The sequence below is a fragment of the Cygnus olor genome, chromosome 4, assembly GCF_009769625.2.
Source record: "Cygnus olor isolate bCygOlo1 chromosome 4, bCygOlo1.pri.v2, whole genome shotgun sequence".
NCBI classification, from domain to species: domain Eukaryota; kingdom Metazoa; phylum Chordata; class Aves; order Anseriformes; family Anatidae; genus Cygnus; species Cygnus olor.
The window spans coordinates 77,638,803-77,659,786 of record NC_049172.1 but is presented as its reverse complement, the minus strand read 5'-3'; the positions used below and the strand labels follow the sequence as shown (position 1 = coordinate 77,659,786).

At 63.9% G+C, this 20,984-nt stretch overlaps 2 protein-coding genes across 3 annotated transcripts in view; one reads left to right on the top strand and one right to left on the bottom strand.

The window, feature by feature from the left end:
- The window catches only part of LOC121070151 (dedicator of cytokinesis protein 2-like), a 69,566-nt gene that overhangs the window by 13,277 nt on the left and 35,305 nt on the right, over positions 1-20,984 (bottom strand). The gene's annotated exons all lie outside the window — the stretch shown is intronic.
- On the top strand, positions 1,938-19,629 carry LOC121070153 (INSYN2B protein-like). Of its 2 annotated transcripts, none has more exons than XM_040556831.1 (4): positions 1,938-1,994; positions 11,907-13,788; positions 16,368-16,442; positions 19,210-19,629. In XM_040556831.1, exons 2-4 carry the CDS (start codon positions 12,278-12,280, stop codon positions 19,400-19,402), a joined length of 1,779 nt encoding a protein of 592 aa, XP_040412765.1. In that variant the 5' UTR covers positions 1,938-1,994; positions 11,907-12,277; the 3' UTR covers positions 19,403-19,629. The 2 variants fall into 2 exon arrangements, with proteins under 2 accessions (XP_040412765.1, XP_040412764.1); XM_040556830.1 differs by lacking the exon at positions 1,938-1,994 and adding an exon at positions 2,428-3,208.

Below are 20,984 nucleotides of genomic sequence, written 5' to 3'. Positions count from 1 at the left end.
GCATGGGGCATGCCTGCAGCTCCCAGCCCTGTCCCCAGGCTTAGCCGCTGCTGAAGTCTCCCTCAGCTCCTTTCGCTGCCCTCCCAGCAGCAGGGAACGAGCCCCGGGCCAGCTCCTGCCAGTGCCTGGGGGAGCCAGCAAGGTGGGTGCTGCCAGGCTCGCAGGGGACAGCCAGTCCATGCCACGCAGCTGCCACCTGCGGCCAATGGCCCCTGCTCACCCCTGCTGGCCCCAGGCAGCCCCACGGAGGGGTAGGAGCCAGGCTTGCGGGAGCGTGGCCTGGGGAGGGGGTGGTCCAGCGCAGGGCATTGCTGTGGGGAAGCACTGGGTGCTGCACCAGGCCCAACTGGAGTCAGGGACGGAGGCGGGTTTGCAGGGAATTATCTTGTGAGAAGCAAACGAATGACAATGCAATGAATCCCAATCCTTTTTTAGCATCAAAGTGAAGCTACAGACCTGAAGTGTTCCTGCTGAAGGCCGGCACACAGCAGGGTCAGCAGCACCTGCACATGGGGCAGCCTTGCAGGTGCGTGGCAGCAGTGCCGCAGAGACACTCTGGTCACCAGCTGCCCGCGTGGCTGAGTGGGCACAGCTCGCCTGCAGAGCTGGGATCAAGCCTCTGCTCGCCGTGCACGGCTGCTGCCTCAGCCCCAGCCAGGCCCGCTCCCAGACCAAGCGGTGCCAAAGCCAGGGCTACCACAAGCCCACCCACATCTCCAAGTGTCGCCGTTTGTAGTGCCACGGAGCCCGTCTGGGCAGGCACACTGCTCATGGGGGGCAGGAGCAGCTCGTTCCTTCTCGGGGCCCTGGGGGGCCATTTTACACGCACCAGCCGCAGTGGATGTCACCCACCATCGCCGCAGGGCTGCATGAGCCTTGCACCTCATTGCCCCGGGGTAAGGCCGGCAATGCCCCAGGGGCACTGTGGTGCAAGGCAGGAAGGATGGGAGGAAACTTTCGTATGAGCCGGTCTATGCTAGGGATCTGATGAGATTAGTTCAGTCATCCGAAAGCGGCTGTTCTGGTGGCTGCTGGCATTAGATCCGGGTGAACTCCCTGCATCGCTGCTACACTTTGTTTGAGGGAAGCTGTATTTACGTTTAAATTACATTACCGGGAAGCCGTACAGCCAGACCCTGCTCCACGTATGGGTGTGATTTGTGTGGTGGATGGCACGTGCACGTGGAACAGACCCAGGGGCAGCCCAGCACAGCACATGGTCCCTCACGCAAATCCACCGGTGGATGCGGACAGGAAGGACCCTGCTCGCTGACAGCGCCCGGCCGGGCCGCAGCCCCGCCACGGGCCCAGCAGCACCCGGAGCCGCTGCACGGTCCCGGCGCTGCCCCAGCACCACGGGAACCTGGGCACACACGAGAGCCGCGGGGACGGGCTCGCGGCCAGCGCAGCGGTTCCGCGGTGCCCGGGGGATGCCGACCAACCGCCCGGGGCCCGGCGCAGCCCCTGCCCACCGCTGCAGCCGCCGCCTCCCGGTACCCCCCCGCCCGGCGCTCCCCCCGCGCCTGCGCCCCGCTGGTCCCCTCCCGGCGGGCAGGGCCCTTCCCAGCCCCGCTCCAGCCGCGCCGGGGCCCCGCGCTGCGGGCTCGGGGGCAGCGCCCCGGGCAGGGCCGGGCTGGGGGCAGCGGAGGCTCCGGGGCGCCCCGCGGCTCGGCAAAGCCCGGCGGCCGGCGGGGGCTGCACGGGGCCGGGGCCGGGGCCGGGGCCGCGCCCCGCTGGGCGCTGCCCGGCACCGCAGGCGGCCGCAGGGACGCGCGGGGGAGCGGCGCGGGGCGCGGCGGGCTCCATCCCCGCCGCCCGAGGGCACCGCCCGGGGCTCCCGCCCGGCCCCGCCGCCACGGGGCTGCCCCGGCCCCGCCCCGCCCGCCGGCTCCGCCTCCCGGTACCGGCGAGCCCGCGCGGCTCCGCCCCGGCCGTGCCCCGCGCACGCCGCCCCGCGCCGCTGCCGCCCCGCGCCCGCCGCCGCCGAGCAGCAGGTACCGGGCGGGGAGCGGGGCGCCGGGGAGGGGGGCGGCGGGGCCGGGCCGGGCTGAGCCCCGCGGGCATCGGCCCTGCAGCGCCCGCTCGCTGCGCCGGGGCCGGGAGCCGGGGCGGAACGGGGAGCCCCGGGGCGGAACGGGGAGCCCCGGGGCCGGGAGCCCCGGGGCGGTACGGGCAGCCTAGGGCCGGCACCGGGACCCCGGGGCAGCACGGGGACCCGCGGCCGGGAGCCGGGCGCAGCAGCCCACGGGATGCGCGGGGGCCCGGGGGGTGGAGGGGCCGGGGGCGCGGTGCCGGCTTGCCCGGCAGGGAGCCGCGGTGCCCGGGCGGCCGTGCCCGTTCCTCCTCGCCGCCGGAGCGCGGAGCCCGGCCCCGGGCAGCCCCGGTTTCCCGTGCCGCGGGGGTCGCAGCACCCCCGGGGCTCATCTCGCCTCTGCCCCGCTGGCTGGGGAATGACGGGGGGCACGGTGCCCGCGGCACCCACACCCCGCGCAGAGGTGGCCGGTGGCACCCGCACCGAGCACCCTGCTGAGGCCGTGCCGGGGTCCCTGGGGACACGTGGCCGTGCTGGGGGCTGCGGCCGAGGGGACAAATCCGGTGCTGGGCGCTGCCGCGTTAGAAGGGCTGAAGACCCCCAGGGTCTGGTCCCTGCACTGCAGCCCTCCTGCCCTGCCACCCCCCCAGCTCGTGGCACCTCCGCTCGCAGACCGACTCCTGTGGGAGACGTGGGCATGGAGCCGGGCTCCAGCAGCAGCCTGCCTGGCTCACTGCTGTCCCTGGGTTGGAGACACGTCCGTCAGCCAGAGCCGTGTTTGTGTTTGACACGCGCACACACATGATCCCAGGGATGTCACTTTCGGTACTGCACGCTGCGCTGATGCCGGCCGCGGGTACGGCTGCTGGCGCTGGAGAGATTCAGCCCACGTTGCTGCCGGCAGCTCCCAGTGCCATGTCCTGCACACAAGGCCTTTGTGTCTGCCGGCAGGGCTTCGGCAGCTGGGGCAGTGGAAGTGGGGCCAGGGCAGCCGTAGCCGCTGCCCGTGAAATACGAAGGCACAGCTCTTGGGGACTGCTCGAGTCCCTCTCCTCCCCGCAGGAGTGCACGCGGAACTGAGTCGGAGCTGCAGCTCCTCGCAGAGGCACACAGGGAGTCAGGAGAAGGGGTCTCCACGGAGCCGTTTTTTCTGATCAGAGCACGAGGTGGACACGTGTGAGTAATCGCTGAGACCCGGCTTTGTGGCTGTGTGCCTGGAGAGGGACGGTGAGTGTCCGTGTGCCCGTGGCGGGGCAGGGTACTGCTTGCCAGCCTGCAGCTGCCGGCGCCTCCCAGGGCACAGGAACAAGCCCTCTGGGACAGCTGGGGATGCCAGGGTCCGCTGGCTGTCCCCCCTCACTGGCGGCCTGCCTGAGAAGGGGACCAGGAGCTGCCCAAGTCCCTCCTGGGCTTGGAAGCAGCTCCAGGCAAGAGCTGGCTCAGGCTGGCGGCCCTGGTCTTGTCCTGGCAGGTTTCACATCTGCTGGGAAGTGCTCAAAATCCTTCCCGTGCGCTTGGAGGAGCAGAATGGATTTAAACACAGAAGCTCCTTTAGACTGAGGTTATCTTCTTAACAAATTATAGTTATTATAATTATTTAATAGTATGGTACTGTTCAGAGGCCACAAATAATTAGTGGGTTCATCTGCATCTGTAGTAACAATACTTCAGTCGTAACCAGTGCTTTTGGACGGTGTCTGTCTCGTGTGCTTACAGTGGCAGTCCGTACCACCCTGGCTGCTTTGTGGGTTGGGAAACCGAGGCACGCAGCAAAGACACTTGCTAATTCCTAAATTCCCCTGGTAGCGAGTGTCGTCTAAGGCGCATAAAGATAAAGGGGGGCCGGCTGCTAGATGGCATTGGAAATCCACTTAAAGGCAGGAATTTGTATTCTGAGATGACGTTCTCCGCACTGGTGCTGGGAAGCTGCAGCCGCAGAGGCCTCCTGTTCCCGCTGCCCGCGCGGCAGCGCCGCTGCCAGGGCTGCAGCCTGCAGACGGTGCGGCAGCGGGACGGGGGCACCGGTCCCCGTGGGGATGTGGGCTTGGAGCTGCAGGGGCAGCGGGGCTGTGTGCCCCCCTGTGGGGCTGCGCCAGGCTCCCCGGGACAGGTGCACACGAGGCGGGGCATTGTGGCCGTCTGCCCGTGAACTGATGGGCGGCAAAACCTTTCTAGCTTTTTCCAGAAATGTGCTTTGTGGACAGCTTGTGGCTTTCTAATAAAATTCCTGGCATGTGAAGGAGCACATCCAGTCCCCGTCTGCTGGGGCTCACCAGCCCGCAGGCTGCTGGCTGGCGGCGTGGCTCCAGATGGAGAGCAGAGCCCGGTTCTGCAAGGGGTGACATGCTTCTCCCCGGGAAAGTGCGGAGCTGTGGGATGTCTTGTGATGAGCTGTGTCTCCTGTGACCACGAGCCTTTAGGCCATGTCCTATTTTGTTTGTCCTGTAATTACTCTGGGGACAGCCTCTGCCGGAGGAAGCACCGGCCGAGCCTGCCTGCTCTCGAGGCCAGGTCTCCGTGTCAGGTGTTTTCCCCATGTCTGTGCACCTGCACGAGGTGTCTCTGAGACTCAGAAGAATGCGATGTGCCCACACCACATTTGCTGGGAAGGAAGCAGACAAAGGGGGTGCCTTCTTCTTCCCAAGGTGGTCTCTTCTGTAGCTTCTAGGAAAGTCAGCCAAGTAGTGCTGCGCAGCCCAGGAGCTGCAGGCTGCATGGGAGATGCTCACGCCTCCCACTGAGCAGGTTAAGGAAAGCCTCGGGACGTAAAACAAACTCCTAACCTCCTCCTGCTCTGTACAGGCTGTCTGCGTGGTCTGCCTGTGTTCCCCTGGGCAGGTCACTCTGCCTCTTCATGTCTCAATTGAAAATGGTGACAGTAGCGCTCCTCTGCATTGCAAAGAGGAGGGAACGAAAGCAAGTCACAGCAAGAACACAGCCACTACTGCCACGACAGCCATATTAGCATCCATGGGAGACAGAGGAATAATTTGGCTTCCACAGGCTTCTAAAGGCTTTCTCCAAAGGCTCTGCATCTTGCTGCATCTCCTGGCCACATCGCTTCCACCTGACAGCACCAGCGTATCTGCAGTTGAAAGAGGGAAGCATGATGTAACGGTGAGACGACGGCCTCTGGGTGCTGGGAGGGCGCTGTTGCTTCTTCATGGGTTTTGGTGTCCTTTTTGCCAGGCACTGGCTGTGGGACCCACGCAGGGGCTGCAGAAGCCTCGGGAAGCCCTGGAGAGGTGTTGGGGCCTCAGGAAGCACCTGGGCTGGGCTGGGGGCTCCTGCCTTCTCCCGGGCCCTGGGGCTGGGAGAGTGACTCATTTTCCTGCAGAGCTCTTCAGCCAGTGACCTAAATAAAGATGCGTGCAGATCCCTTGGCTTGTGCGAGCTGCCACTTCCACCAGGCACCTGCTGTCACAGAAAAGGGACCTTTGTGCCAGCAATGCTCCTCTGGGGCACCCAAGTGGCGTCTGCAGTGAGTGTGCGTGGTGGTGTGAGTCTTTCAGGGCGCTGCCCCAGCTCAGGGAATTTGCTGTCCTCAGATGGAACTGTCTGGGTGTTTCCAGTAGAGCCACGGAGGTGCTGGAGCAGAGCACGAGACCTTGCCTTGGATGCAGCGGGGGGAGTGGTGTTCAGCCCCCATGGGAATGGGTGAAGCTGTGGGGATGACGGGACGAACGGGGAGCTGGCCTCGAGGGCGTGGGCAGGGCTGCCCCTGCTCACCGCCGCCAACCTGTGCCATGGAAGGGGCCTGCGTCCTCACGGCAAAGCACACGGGCTCCAAGCTGAGGAAGGAGAAGAGCTGTTCAAGCAAAGCACGGTACTGGCACAAGCACAAACGGATATAAACTGGCCGTGATTAAGTGCCTGCAGGAAATTAGGAGGTCTGCATGCCTCCAAACAACCCGGTGCTGGAAGAGCCTCCAAGAGCAGCTGCGAGGGCAGGGCATGCGCTGGCTTCGTGCTGGTGCTGCTCCTGCGAGGAGCTGGGGTTTGGCATTGCTGGCTGCTGAGGAGACGCTCTCAGTCCTCCACCCCCACATCCCGTGGATGCTCCATGCTGAGTACAAACGTGCCGAGTCCTCTTGGAGCCAAAATGGGATTAAGTCCTGCTTAAGGCTGATGTATCGAGAACCTGGCTCCTGCCTGGTCGTCGGCTGTGCGCAAATGCCTCATCCTCCGTTTCCTCCTGTGCTTGCCTTAGCACCTCATCCCCTTTCAGAGATCAGGGACAGCAAAGGTTTTGTCCCAAGAGGAACCGTTGTACCCAGTAGTGGAGCTGGGTAATTAGCTGTTCTCTTCTGCAGCTCCAGAAGAATATGACTTCCTCTCTCATAAATCTAATCTCCCAGCTTCCTGCGTCTTGAGGAGAAGATTTATGTGTCTGCTCTGGTTTTCCTTCTTCCACAGACGTTGCCAGGAGGAGGAGGAGGTGGAGGATGGGTGGAGAACGGGCTGGGGCCAGGCAGGATCGCTGCTGGGCACAGGGGTGGCTGGGACCCCCGTGGTGGTGCCTGCAGCCCTGGGTCCGGTGGCCAGGGTCTACCCAGCAGTGTTGAGCTGGTCTCTGCACAGGGCGCCGACGTCGTGGCGTCAGGAGGAAGAGCTGGGCAGGGCTGTGCCATCCCGGTGTGGGGAGACAAGAGTGGGCAGGCAGCTGGAGGCTGTGCCTCCGCTCTGCAGCATCTGTGGTGGTCAGAGGAGCAGGTGTGAAGCAGGGCTTTGTTCCTCTGAGGCCAACCCTGCAGCCCATCTATCAAGATACAGCATGGGAAGATTTGCTGCCTCTCTTACAAGATTCACCAGCCCATTAATCAGGACCGGCCGGAGCAGCGTCACTGTCGCAGGCCCTCGCTCTCCAGGAGGGACGCGCAGGCCCTGGGCTGCGGGCAGGAGCTGATAGCGCTGGCAAGGTGCAGGGCAGCGATGCACCGCCGGGCTCGGGACCCCAGCACCCGGAGCAGAGCAGCAGGTTCGTGGGCTTCAGGACGCCGGGCTGATTCGTGAGTCGGAGCTGGCCGTGAATCCCAGACGTTCGGAGAAAGACTTGATGCGTGTGGGGGCAAGGGCAGCCTGAGCGCTGGGGGCATCGGCACTGCAGTTCGGTGGTGCCGGTGGCCGGGCAGCGGGGAAGCAGCCCGTGTCACTTCCACGGCTCCTGGGTCTCGTTCAGCTGATGGGACATCTGCTCCCAGCTGCACTGAGCATCCAGCTTATCTGGCGAGCCCATCACTGAAGTCCTCGTGTCATCTATTGCATTACAGTGGCGTCATCTGATTTTATCGATAAATCATCTGATATGACTTGCTGCTTGTAATTCCCATGTGAACAAGAGGAGAAAAACACTCAGACCTTAAGCAATTGCCAAGATGGAGGATCCACCACCATCTAAATCCTTTCCAAGTTGCTCTAACACTGGATGACCTCACCTTTCAAGAAAGTCATTCCCCATCTGAACGTGCCGACCGCCAATTTCCGGGCACTGTTTTGTTGCACTTTACCTGCAAGGCTGCAGAGGAGTGCCATTCCCCACAGCAGAGACCCCTCTTTGCAGTGCCTGTTCCTTGCTTCTTGCATGGCACTGTATTTGCTGTTCTCATTCCTTATCCTTCTTTCAGTCTTTGTATAATCTGCAAATTTTATCGGTGCTGACTTTTCTTCTTTGAGGTCACTAATAGCCAGTGTTAGTGTAGGGCCCCGGCCACCCCTCCACAGGACCTGAGCAGAAGCACGGCTAATTGGTGATGATCGCTGGATGATTATGTCTTGAGACATGCTGGTTAGCCAGTTTTTAATCCATTTAATGTGTGCCACATTGCTTTCGTATCATTCTGCTTTCTTCGTCAAAATGTCAAATGCCTTACAGTAATCTAAGTCTGTTCCATCGAGGCTTTTACCTTCGTCGACCAAACTGGGAATCTCATCAAAACAGACAGAAAATTAGTTTGATGAACCGTGTTTCCTATAACCCTGTGCTGACTGGCACGACTGGTACATGCTGCCATCCTTCATCTGTCATTAATCAAGCTCTGCATCTGTTCCCACCGCTGCCCACAGAGGCACCAGGCTGGTAGGTCCCCGTGCCCCGGCTCTTCCCAGTGCCTCTGCGCTCAGGGCTCTGCGGGTCCGACGTCCTGCCTGCGCCAGGCTCTCCTGTGGCCTCGGCCACGCTAACACATCCAGAGCTGCGAGAGGGGAAGGTCCTGTGACACCGTGGCATCCCCACCTCCACGCCTGCGGGAGTGCTGCATGCCGGGGGTGCCCACAGCTCTGGTGGGTTCCTCACCTCCGGGAGCATGGCTGCCCTGCCCTGCCTCCTCCACTGGTGCGCACGGGGAGGTCTCCTCAGGGCCAGCAGCAGGACGGGCACAGCCAGCCTGCCCTCCTCAGTGCGGCTCTGCTGGCAAAGCTGGGAGAGGAACACCCTGAATCCCCGGTGCCTGCTGGCTCCCTGCCCTGCGCAAAAAGCAAAGTGTGGGGAGCCCTCCTGCCCCTGCGTCAGCTGCGGGGGGTGCGCAGAGCTGCTCCGCCGGGTTTCACTCCAGGGCGCCCGTGTTTGCTGGGCATGAGGCTGGGGTGCCGGTGTGCGCAGCCCTTACACTCGCTCGAGCAGGGACTGCTGGAGAGCTGCTGGCACAGGGCACCTGAGGACAGCCTCAGCCACCATGCAGGAGCGAGGACAGCTCTCACCCTTCAACTGTCCCCTCCCCTGTCTGCCTGTATCCCCAGTCCTGGTCATCCCCCTCCAGAGGGGAGCTGCTGCAGTGCTGGGCTCACAGCAGCTTGGCCCTGAAGGGGCTGACTCCGTTTCGGGACCCCAGAAGGGCTCCAGCTTTGTAGCACCACATTACTCAGCAGGGCAAGACCAAGCAAAGCAATCTGTGCCTTGTTTTGGGGAGGCTGGCACCAGCAGGGAACGCTTCTGCTCCCGTGCCTTCAGTCTGGCAGCTCAGGTCCTGCACAAGGTGCCCAGGGGCAGGGAGCTGTGGGCACAGGAAGGCCTGTGGACTGTGGTGCATCGCTGGGAGAGCAGTGCTTGTGTGGGGGCCTGGGTGAGCATGCAGGCTCGTTGGCATACACCGTCCCGAGCGCCATCTCCCAGTAAACAAGCTTGAAGATAGCAGCTGGAAAACCCTGGTGCGGCTGAGTGCCGCATGCCTGTGCTTCCTGCACAGCCCCTTCCCCGTGGCCCTTTCTGTGCATTCAAAATGTCCCTGGAGCCGTGCTTCCAGCTGGATCTATTGGCAGAGCTGTTTCCTTCAGCTTCGGCTCCGGTATAGGGGGTTGCGTGAGGTACAGCAGCCGCTCGGTTACACAGTCCTGATTCGGTCCCACAGCAGGACTCATTAGCACTAGAAGATGCAGGCATGCTGGAAACAGTGCCTGAGCACAGCACTAAATCTGACCGTGCCTTAATGCATATGCAGAAGGATGAGTGGGAGGGTCCTAGCTTTTGGTGTTTGACACCCTTAGAACTGTTCTCCAAATGCAGTTAGTGCATGTATAATTTATAGACTTTTTCTTTGTCCTTGTGGCATGTCTCTGATCTCTCCAGCGGAGCGCGGTTTGGGAGGCAGAGGGTGCCTCAGCGGATGCCCCGCTGACTGACAGCATCACGTTTGCTGCGCAGGCAGTGAGGTGTCCTGGTCTCGCTCTGCCGTCGGCTGTGGCTTAGCCTGGTCCCCCTGGGAGCTTGCAGGGTGCATGTCTGCCCCCACTGCCTGACTGTGCAAGGAGTGCTCCTGCCCCACGCTCGGCTGCTGGAGTGGCTCCTGGCACCCCTGCCCCATGTCCATGAGCATCCTCATTAAGAAAGTCTCCAGAGCAGGGTGGCCACACAAGCTGTCCTCCGGGAGCGCTCAGGCAGGCTGTGCTGGTGCTGAACCACATGCAGGAGGACAGTCCAGCACAGAAACGTGCCAGCCCATCCATCCCCTGCCACCGAGCGTGTTTCCCATACTGGCACAGCCATAGCTGGGGTTGCTGGTCCCACGCTGTGGGGCTGGACTGGGTCCTGTGGGCCCGGCAGGCTCTGCCCTGTTCCATGTGGGTGCCAGCATGGCCACTGCCTCAGGCGTGCACAGAGCTCGGCTCTCCAGTGAGCTCCCTCCCCTCCTCAGCCTGTTGCTGTCCATACTAACGAGATGCCCCATCCGCCGGCCGTGCCTTCACCGCATCCTGCCTCACAAACACCTCCCGGTGTCTGGGCACAGCTCCAAGACTGGGGAAGGGAAGCGCCAGGCGGCTGGCTGGTGACGCGTGGAGCAGCATCCCGACTAGTGCTGGACGAGGGGCGTGGAGGCGTGAGATGTGGGTCCCCCGCACGGGCCAGGCACTGGTTGAGCCTCCTCCTGCTGGGCTCGCCGTGGTCCTGGGGAGGTGCGGGAAATCCGGCACAGCTGGGAAGTTTGCTCGTTCCCAGTGCATGGGGACTCCAGGCTGCTGTGCTGAGTCAGCTGCTTCGGTACAGTGAGAACAAGGCAAGGTGGCGAGCGGGACCAGGGGTGCCCATCCGCAGCGAGGGCGAGAGAGATGTGGGGAGAGCAGAGCTCCCAGCTCAGTGTGCTGCAGCAGCCACAGGGCTGGGGGTGGCTGGGGGCTCCCTGGGCTGCATGGCAGGGTGGATGCCGCCGGTGCCAGCTGCGGGATGCAGGGCACGGCGTGGTGCCAGGGGCACCCATAGCACTGTGCTCCCTGCCCGTGCCCAGGCACCTGTGGGTATCTGCAGACCTCAAGTACAGGATAGCAAGCCACGAGGCCAAGCAGCGTCACTCCCTGCCGGGGCTGGCAACTCCAGCTCTGCCCTCCAGTGCCTCCTTCTCACAATGCTGCTTCCCAAAATGAGCCACAAATCCTCTGCGCCCAGGGGAACAGTGGCTCCTGAGCAGGGCTCCCAGGCATGTGCCATGTACCTGAGCAGTGCGAGGGGTCGGAAGGGTGGCCAGTGACCACGGTGGACGCAAGAGAGCCAGCTGTGCATGGGGGCCTGGTGTTGGTTGGGGTCAGGGCTGGGGAAGGGGTTTGCCCTGCCTGCGTGGGGAGGAGTAGCTGTGCGCAGCTGTGTGCTGGGGGGTCCCTCCCTGCGTGGGAGCCCTGCTCGCAGCCAGGGCAGCCTGCCCCAGCGATGCCCATCTCAGAGAGGAGCCCAGCACTGGAATCTGCCATCTCAGATGCAATACCTATTCTCCCTCGAGGCCGGTTCTCACATGCCCAAATTGGCTAAATGTCCCCAAGTCGCAGCCTTGTCCTGTGCACTGAGCTGCTCTCCAATGCCCGCAGCCCTGCCCCACCTCCAACAGGTGGCACATGCAGGATGGGACCCTGCGCCCCATACACGACGGGTCCTGTGCCCACTCCAGCCAGGTCTCACATAGGTTGGGTACCCCACTCCTTGTCCAGCCCCATGCACAGCAGGTGCCCCACGTGCTGCGGGTGCCCCCTGCCTGTCCATCCCCACGTATGAGCCCCCTGTGCCCAGCACAGCCTGACCTGCTCCTCTGCGCTGTTCCCGTCCCGTCCTGCTGTGCCCCTGCAGCACGGGCTGCCTGCTCCCAGCGCCCTCTGAACACGAGGTACCAAGCCCCAGCAAGGCAGAGCTATTTTTAACAGCTTCTTCTGCTTGATTTGAGCTGTGAACTTGTAACGTGTTTATGCTAAAGGGGTTTCTTTTTTTCCCTTCTCCTTTTGTGCTGAGGAGGCAGCGCCAGAGATCAAAGCTTGTCTCTTCGCGTTTTGTGATGGCCGCGCTGGGTGGGAGAGTGTGCAGAGGCCGGCGGCTCCGCGGGGCAGCTGGAGACGTCCCCGTCCCCATCCACACGAGGGAGCGGGCAGCAGGGCCGGGGCTCACCTCCCTTCTCTGTCCCTGCAGGTCTGGGAGCCAGGAGCCATGCGCAGGGACGGCTGGTACCCGGTGCCCTGGGGAGCCCACCGTGGGGGGCACTGAGCCCGGGCAGAGGCGGCGGGACCATGGGCTGCTGGCGCCAGCAGGGAGGCGCGGTGGCGGGCAGGGCCGTCAGGGCGCCAGCGTGCCACGGGCTGTAGGGGCTGTGCGGCGGGTGGCGTGCCCAGCAGCCCCTCGCCTGCCTCCCACACAGCATCCCCTCTCTGCGGCAGCACGGGATGAGGCCGCCCACTGCCCCGGACAGCTCCGGGGACGGGTGCAGCGCAGGGCTCCGAACGCCAGAGCTCGGCCCTGCTGCAGCGCCCCACCACAGGGCCTCGGCCCCGGGGCCGTGAGCCATGGTCAGCAGGGAGCCCCTTCCTGGGCTGGCCCCCACCAGCGAGGGCGGCCAGGAGAAAGCCATGACGGTGCGCTCGGTGCTGCTCAACCGCGACTCACCCGACATCGAGAGACGCCTTCAGCGCCGGCGCAACCGCACGCAGCAGGTCCGCTTCAAGGACCTGGTGGATGGCAGCGCGGAGCAGGTGGGCAGCCCCCCACCAGGGCCCGCAGCCACCCCTGGCCCCAACACCCCACGTGCCTCGCCGCCCCCCAGGGACGCCCCTGAGCCGGCGGCTCTCTGTGCCTCGCGGCGGAGCTGGCCCCAGGCCCAGCCATGCTCGCTGACGCTGCCCATGCCCAGGAAGGCGTGCGCGAGTGCTGCCATCCAAACCTCCCCCAGCCTCCAGAAGCCCTTCCCAGCCTCCCAGCCCCGCAGTAAGAGTGTCTGCAACGTGGCCGGGGTAGTGGGGCTGCCCACTGCTCTGGGGAGCACCCGCTGCCCAGGGGGCCCCTCGCCCACCCCCTCTGTCCGGGCTGTGCCCCCACATGTGCCCGGCAGCCTCCCTGCGCGTGAGCATGCCGCCGCCCTCACCCAGCCTGCTGCGGCGTGCCATGCGTCACCGCCACCGCCCAGGGATCCCTGTCCCCCTTATCCGGGCACAGCCGGGTGCCCTGCTGCCAGCTGTACCTCCCCAGCCAAGAGCTGCCCCCCTGAGCCCTGCGCCAGGCCCTGCAGGAACCCCAGGGGCAGCCGGAGGCCCTCCCAGCGCCCGGCCTCTGTGCCCTGCGGCCAGCCCCAGCTGCCCGCTGAAGTGCAGGGGCTTGGCCGGAGCGACTCAGAGCACAGCCTGCCGCGTGGGCGCCTGCTGCCCCAGCCCTCTCCGCATTGCCAGCAGACCCTCCCCACTGCGCACATCCAGGGGCTCCACCAGCCAGCTCAGGGCACCCCCCCTCGGGACCCCCCACCACCCCAGCACCAGCTCTGCAGCTCGCCATGGGGGGGGCCCTGCTGCACCCCGCCAGCCCCCATCCTCCCAGCGCCGGGCTGGCACAGCTCAGCCACCACGCCAGAGAAGACACCAGCTGCGCTTGGCTGTCTGGACACCCATGACGGCATCAGCAGTCGGCTACGGGCCACCGATCCCGGGCACGGCCAGGTGGGACCAGGGGGATGTGGGGAGCTGCTGCCTCCGGCCCTGCAGGGCTCCGGCACCGGGACTCAGCTGGGCGGGCAGGTGCCAGAGGCCCCACAGCATGGGCAGCCCTGCCTCACCGCCCAGCAGTCGGAGACGCTGCGCCACGTCCAGGACCTTCTGCAACTGGTGGTTGCAGCCAAGGGGCCAGCGGCAGCGCCGGCGGGGGATGAGCACGCCCGAACATCTCAGGGACAGGGCCCTGCAAGGGCGCAGGGGGACCTGCAGTCCCAGCTGCAGTCGCTGGAAGGGGTGCTGGAGACCAGCCAACAAACCATCCGAGTGCTGCTGGACGTCATCCAGGACCTGGAGAAGAAGGAGGCCCAGCGGGATGGGTGAGCAAGCGCAGGTGGGGGGCAGGGGGCCAAATGTCCTTTGGGGGCTGTGATTGAAAGACAGGGGTGGCCAGGGCCCGTGTCAAGGGCTCGGTCTCTGGTGCTGCCGGTCTGTACCACAGGAATGGCCCCCACTGCCTGTCCTGCCCATCCCTGCTCTGTAGGCCAAGGGCAGGGCATCCCCCAGGCCAGTTTCCTTGGCCTCGTTTGTGTTTTGCAGTACCAAGCGCTGGCCGTGGCTCAGGATATTCCCGTTAACAACTTGCTAGGATTTCCCTGGGTCGGCCGCCAGCAAGGCAGAGGCTCCCGTGCTGGGAGCCTGCCATGCCTGGCTGAGGGGCACAGCCCAGGGGGCTTGGCAGGGTTTGGCACACTCTGCCTGTTAACGAACCGTCTGTGTCAGAGGTGGCCTAGAGCACTGGTGCCTGGTGATGGGGATCATCGCCTGTGCCAGCTGCAGGTGGCATTGCAGGTAGGGCTCCGCTGTGCTTTAGTTGCGTGCGGCAGCCCAGGGCACTGGGACGGGACAGCTCATTAGCTTGGCAGCTCGTTAGTTTGGCCTCATGCTGGCAAGGGGCCGTGCCTGGCACATGCACCAAGCCAGGTGCGTGCCATGGCAGCGAGCTCAGGGAGGCAGGGGGCACCCGGCGTGAGGTCCTGCCGTGCCAGATGGGCACCTCCTGCGGGTCCTGTCCCTCCCGCCTGCACAAGTGTTTAATTGTTTAACCAAATTAAGTGGCTGCTAAATAATTTCTTCCACTTACAGCTAATAATAGTAGTAAGGATCCCACAGAACAGTTAATGAGAGTGCGAAGGCAGGCGGGGAGCTCAGACCGGGCCGTGGTGCTGAGCTCCCCCTGCGCAGCGTCCTGCTGCCGCTGTGCCAGCCGCCTGCCTGCACGCCCTGGCGCCCTGCCTGGCCTCGCTTCTCAGGGCTGCGCGGGGGCCGCTGCCTGTGCTGGGTGGAGGGCATGGGCCAGGGGTGCCCCTGCTTGTGGGGCTGCCCCCAGAGGTGCCCAGCCGGTCAGGGCTGTGTCCCAGCCTGGCTCGGCACGGGCAAGTCCAGAGCAGAGCCCATCAAAAGGGCAGATCTGATCCCTCTGTCGGAATTGAGTTTGTCTGCTCAGGAAGCTGATTTAGCTTCACCGTGGGGAGCTTAATTAAGATCTCGGCTCCATATACTGTTGCAGTCAAATGAGCAAACGCTGCCCAGAGACATAAGGAATGGAGTAGGAAATCACATAAAAGATTTTCCTAGTGTCCTTCTGCTGAGGAATAGCCTGGCCTTATTTGCCACGGGTCAGCGTCCCGGCAGACATGCAGGTGGCCCCGAGGTGCCGCACGCAACCCAGCACTGCCACCAGCCCCAGCACTGCTCGCCCCGTATATGCAGCCTCAAAGGGTCCGGGTGTCTCCCAGCAGCAACTTCCCGAGCCAAACGTCTGTCCCCACGTTAGATCTCATCCTGACAGAGAGGTGCAGTTTATACAACATTAGGTACACGCATATGCACACCTTTTATATATGCATATAAAAGGTATCATGATCTAATTTATGTGCTAACAGTATAATCCCAATTGTAATATATAATTTGGTGCATTAAAAGACCTAGTTTCCGAGGGCTGAGAACAATCATGATCAAGGTCGAGTAAGAGGAGAATGATTCAAGCAGGAAGCTGCGACTGATATTTGGGACAGGGGGTGTTTTCTCAGCTGTCCCCCAAAAAGCCGCAGCCTGCACTGCCTGAGGGGCAAAGGAGGTGAGGAGGAGGCAGCTGTTAGGGTGACCGACAGCCTTTAGGGGGGCCCTTTCCCCACAGCTCTCAGAGCAGCTGGTGCCAGGGGCTGGAGCTCGGTGCTGCACAGGGAGATGCCCCAGGGAGCTGCTGAGCTCCGGCAGGGCAGCAGGATGCAGCTGGCTGAGGATGCATTGGGGCAAGTGTTTAGCACTAGCAGCAGAGTACCATTTTCTGCAGAGATCCAGGAGGAGAACTGGCTTTGGGGCTGAGCTGACCTTTGGGGCTCATCAGCCATCTCTGCTTTATTCAAGTCCCATGCACCTTCCCTGGAGGAGGCTGCTTCTTTGATACAAAAGCTTCAAAAAGAGAGAAATCCTAAGTCCAGCGTAGGCTGGCGATTAGGCTGGCACATCTCCCTCTGCCCATCTGTCAGGGCACTGCTGTGTGCTGTGAGTGCTCCCCCCAAGTCCCCACGCTGCCCATGGCCCCACTCCCTGCGTGGTGCTGTGCATGGGGAGATGCATAGTGTCCTGGGGTGTCCCTGGGCATGAGGTACAGCTCTGGGGTGGTGATAAAATGAGGCTGACAGAGTGCAAAGGATTCAGGGCTTCTGCCATGCCTGCCTGGTTTGCAACCAACTGAGAAATCTACTGAGCTGAGAGGCACCGTGCTTGGCCTGGCATCAAAGAGCATCGCACAGAGAAGGAGAGGAGCAGGGATCCTGGGAGCAGAGGGGCCCCTGACAGCCGGTGTACATGCTGTGGAGCAGCTGAGGGCCTGGGGGAGGCACAGGCATCGAGGTCGGGTCTCCAGGCTCACAGCACTTGTGCTCTGTTGCAGGCGACACTCGTACCGGACAGGGCAGGACATTGCCAACTGCGGGACCTGCCGGGACTGTGCCTGCATCATCTACAGGTACGAGGCAGCTCTGCCACCCTGGGGGTGTTCCCAGTGGGGCCCCTGCTCTCCTCCATCCTGATTCCAGGTATCACACTCCTAGCGTGGCTACGAGGCAGAGCAGGGCAAGTCCCAGCTCTCTGGGGGGGACATGGCACCGACAGTCGCAGCTTTTCCATGGCGCCCCGGCCCCGCCATGCTGCCTGCCCCTTGGGCAGAGGCAAGCAGTGCTGGTGTGCCAGCGGAGGCTCGCACGACATGAGGGACGATTGCGGCACTACAAGACACCTGGGTGCAAGGTGCAGCACCTCCCTGCCTGCCTCCAAACACCCCGCGGGCACCCCAGGGACAGGAGGGGTGCTTAGGGGCAGAGCTGCAGCTGCTCAGTGCCGGTGCTGTGGCTGCTGCCCAGGGCAGCGTGCCTGTCCCCATGCCGGGCTCAGCTCACCGCTGCCAGACCTCCCACAGCACGCGGCTGCCGTGGCCCCAGTGTGGGCGCAGGCACCGCACTGCTCCGAGCCTGCTCCTAGCATGGCCACAAGGCCGGGCTGGGTCCTGGTGTCCTTGGGTCTGAACCTGGGCCCTTTGTCACTGGGGGGGCAGCTCTGGCTTGCCCTCCCGGATGCTGTTTGTTTCACAAAGGACAGTAGGCTGGCTGGCAGCTGAAAGGAGATCTGCTCTGATGAGGTGACAGGGCATTTATCTTCTCTAAAAGCAACGTGTCGGGGGAAAACCTTACAGGAGTGATGGGCTTGCCAGCTCTGAGTCTGGGCTGTGTATTGTCCCTGCGTGAATTCATGCAGATGCTGCCGTTGGGTGCTGATTGTGCTGGGGAAGGCACCCATGCCATGTCAGTGCCTGAGGCTGCTGGGGGACAAGTGCCCCTAGCAGTGTCCCCGGGCTGCCACATCCCTGCCATGCCAGGGCCTCACTGTGGTCCAGGACCACAGTGCCTTGGCTCTGCTTCCCCAGGGTCATGGAGCGTGCACGGGAGCAGCCGCTGCCCCGCTGCACTGCGTTGGGTGCCTGGGACGTGTGCGCTCTCCTTGGGCGTCTCAGGGCCAGGGGTGCCCCAGCTCTGTCCCCGCTGCGCCCCAGCACCCTCACACCACTGCGGCACTGCTGGGGCCGTGTCTCTTGTTCCTGGCTTATTTACGCCAGAGCCAACAGTCAGCTCCCCCTCCTTAGCTCATGGGGGCCTTCAGTGCTAATTGGGACTGACGAGCCTGTCTCCACGCGGCACTGCGGCTGGGAGATGTCACTGCTGCGGGAGGTGGCTTCCTGTAACAGCCAGGCTCCTGCTGAGGGCTCCCGCTGGGTTTAGCTGCCACCTACGTGATGGGAAGAGGCTCCGGTGGGACATGGGGTGGGGGCAGAGTGGGATGGGACAGGGGCAGGGGGGCACCACCGTGGGCAGACCCCGGCCAGCAGCAGTGCAGCCTCTCTGGCCTCGGGGCTGTGACTGAGCACCTCACAAGGGGGACGCAGGCAGGGGGACAGAAGGTGGATCCCCTGTGGCAGATGATGAGGATGAGGACGGGTAGCCCGAGAGCATGGAGGGGAGGGGCTGCAGGGGTTCTGGCTGCGCTGCGAGCACCTCCCGACCTTCCCCTGCATGCAAGGGACATCAGCATCAGCATGCACCCACCATTTCAAAGGGTGCTGCCAAGTGTGGACGGGGGCCTGGTTCCGGGAGAGTTCCCCAGCAGTGTGATAGAACCTGTGGGGAATTACCCCTGCAGCAAGCACGTGCACCCTTCCTTGGAGCCCTGGAGCCCTGTTAGAGGCAGCTGGGGACAGTGGGTGTCCTGATGGCAGGCAGTGACACGAGCTGCCAGCACACCACACAGGAGCTTGCTGGGGTCCCCGTGTGTGGGGCGGCCAGGCCACGTGCATGGTGGCGGCAGAGGCAGCAGCACCTTGCTGATCGGAGGGGAGGCGGCTGGTTGGAGGTTGAAGCGCTTTCTGGGTGAGGAAGCATTAGAGCACGTGGCTGCCAGCAACTTGCCTGTGGGTGCTGCAGGGACAGCAGCGGGGACGTGCAGGAGACCTGGTGCCAGTGGTGGGTGATGCAGCCCCCCCCCCCCTTCCCCACCCAGACCCACGGCACCCGCGTGCCTTGCGTGACGAGCGGTGTCAGAGCCAGCAGTGAAGGCCTTGCATGCCTGGTGCCGCGGCTGCACTGGGCTCAGGGGAGAAGGGCACTGGGGGTCTGTAACATCAGGGCTGGGTACAGCCCTTCTACGGGGGTGCTCAGTGCTAACCAGGGTCCCACAGACCCTGGACCCCCCCCCTCGTATCTGCTCCAGTCCCCAGCTTGGGCTGGTGGCCGGCTCCCACCCCAGGCAGGTCAGCACCCACGGGGTTTCGCTGCGGTGGTGAAGTCTCAGCATTTCTTATTCCGAGCCACGGCCGCTCCTCCAGCAGGAGGGGTCCCCACGTGCTGCAGCGTGGTGCCACGTGCCCTGCTGCAGACCACGGGCAGGACAGGGTGGCTGTCTGCGATGGGGACGGGTCCTGCGCCTGCCCCTGCTCTCAGAGCCCCAGAGGGTGTGGGCAGTGGGCAGCAGCTGGCTGCGGGATGAGCCAAGAGCCTGCCAGCAGGACCAGGGCCCCGGGGCAGGGCCGGCATCCTGTTCGGTCACCGCTGAGCCGTGCTCGCGGGTCAGGGGCTGGCAGGGACCCGCAGGGAGGGAGCCTCAGGGCGCTGGGACCTGGGGGCACGAGGACTGGGGCACAGGCGGTGGCGAGCGATGCCCTCTCACGCGGCCCCTTCTCCCCACAGTGTGGAGCACGACTTTCGGCAGCAGGAGGGCCGCTTCCAGAGGGTGCTGAGCCACATCGAGGGCGAGGCGGCGCAGAGCTCCCCCGCGGCAGGGCCCGTCCCGCCGGCCAGGCAGGAGCCGTCGCCAGTGACCAGGCTGCCGGCGAAGCTGGACTCAAAGAAATCAAGGCGCAAATGCTTCTGGTTCCTGTAACCAGTGCTGCCGAGGGGCACGAGCGCCCTGCGCCCACGAGGACCAACCCAGCTCTGACGCCGCACAGGCTCCTTCCTCCTCTCCCTCCCTCTGATGTTAGGGTTTGGGTAGCACCAGCTTTTATATTTTTAACTGTTCAGTTTAACGTAATGAAGCCCCTGTGTAAATAAGAGGTGAGGGGAACAGCTGCTGTATTTAATGAGAAACCAATAAATTCTAGGGAGACGCTATTTTCGTTACATCCTCTCCCAGCTGTGCACTTCTGTTCTGGACGAGGACGGGTGCAGCGGGCGCTCCCCACGCAGGGCTGTGGAGCCCCCCCCAGCCCCATCTCCTCCCCGCAGGCCCTGCTGCTCCGGGTCTGTCCTGGCTGCCAGCAGCTCCACGGCCCCACAGGAGGCCCTACAGAGTTCTCCCAGGTCAGAAACACTGGGGGGTCTCCTGCACCCGGGGGCCGGAGAGAAGAACCCTGTCCCTGCCCCGTCTCGGGTGGGAGGCTGGGCTGAGGTCCCAGGGATGCCAGTCTCCTCCTGCCAGCTCCTCTGCCTGGTAGGCTAGGGAGCCTGGGGAGGCTGGGGGGCACCACACGGCCTGTCTGTACCCGGGGCGCTGTGGGACCTGGGCTGCCTCTCCCCACACAGCCAGGGGCTGGAAATTCCCTCTCCCACCCTTTGCAGCTGGCTGGCAGGGGAAGGTGGCCAGGGCCTCCCCGGCTGCAAGATGCGCTGGCTAATTACAGGCAGGCAGAAATTAGCAGCTCAAATATTCCAGCCTCTGCAAGGCTGCCCACGAGAGGAGAAACTCAGCGTCAGTTTAATGAGGGTCCTGGATGAAAGCGGCTGGCGGCAGCGGGTGGTGAGTGTATGCTGAGCACGGTGCAGTGAATGCTCCCTGATGCTCCCCACAGCCCCCTGGCCACTGCCATGCTCTGGAGACCCCTGTGAGCTGCAGAGCCTCGGGGGGCGAGGGCTGCATGGAGCCTGGGGCCAGGCACACCATCTGCATGCAGAACTGGGGGCTCACAGCTGAGCCTCAGCTGCTGCCAACCTGCTGGGGGACTGGGCCTGTGGAGCAGAGGACAGCACCTGGCCTGGCCTGGGCAGCCTCTGGCACCCCCATGTTTGGTCATGGAGCCCCTGCAAGCGAGAGGATGGGGAAGTCTGACCGGGACATCCCCAGCTGGCACCCAAGGGTACCCGACCAGCACGCACCCAGCACAGGAGCTGCTGTTGCCTTAAAGCCCGTGCCTGTGTCGATGACGTGCCTGGCACTTGTATGGCCATGGCCCTATGGCACCGAGGGGACCCCGCCGTGCCACGGGGCCCGGCCGTGGGAGGTGCTGCAGCGCCCCAGCCTCGGCGTCTCAGCAGATCGCTGCTGCGCTGCGGGGTGCCTGCGAGCCCCCCGGGATGGGGCTGAGCTATGAAGACCTGGCAAGAGAGATCAGACACCTTTCAGTGCCTGAGTTACTGGGACAGAGAACACGGGGAATGCCTTTTTCCAAATCCTCTTCTGATTCCCAGCAGCAGCAGGACGGGGCTGTGGTGGCCTTTGGCACAGGCACGGGTGTCCCTGGTCCCCC

What these genes read in the sequence shown, in the direction of transcription:
- LOC121070153 (XM_040556831.1), top strand. Translation starts at nt 12,278, where the DNA reads ATGGTCAGCAGGGAGCCCCTTCCTGGGCTGGCCCCCACCAGCGAGGGC. An exon ending in AAGGAGGCCCAGCGGGATGG is followed by an intron (nt 13,789 to 16,367) that starts GTGAGCAAGCGC and finishes GCTCTGTTGCAG; the next exon opens with GCGACACTCGTACCGGACAG. An exon ending in TGTGCCTGCATCATCTACAG is followed by an intron (nt 16,443 to 19,209) that starts GTACGAGGCAGC and finishes TTCTCCCCACAG; the next exon opens with TGTGGAGCACGACTTTCGGC.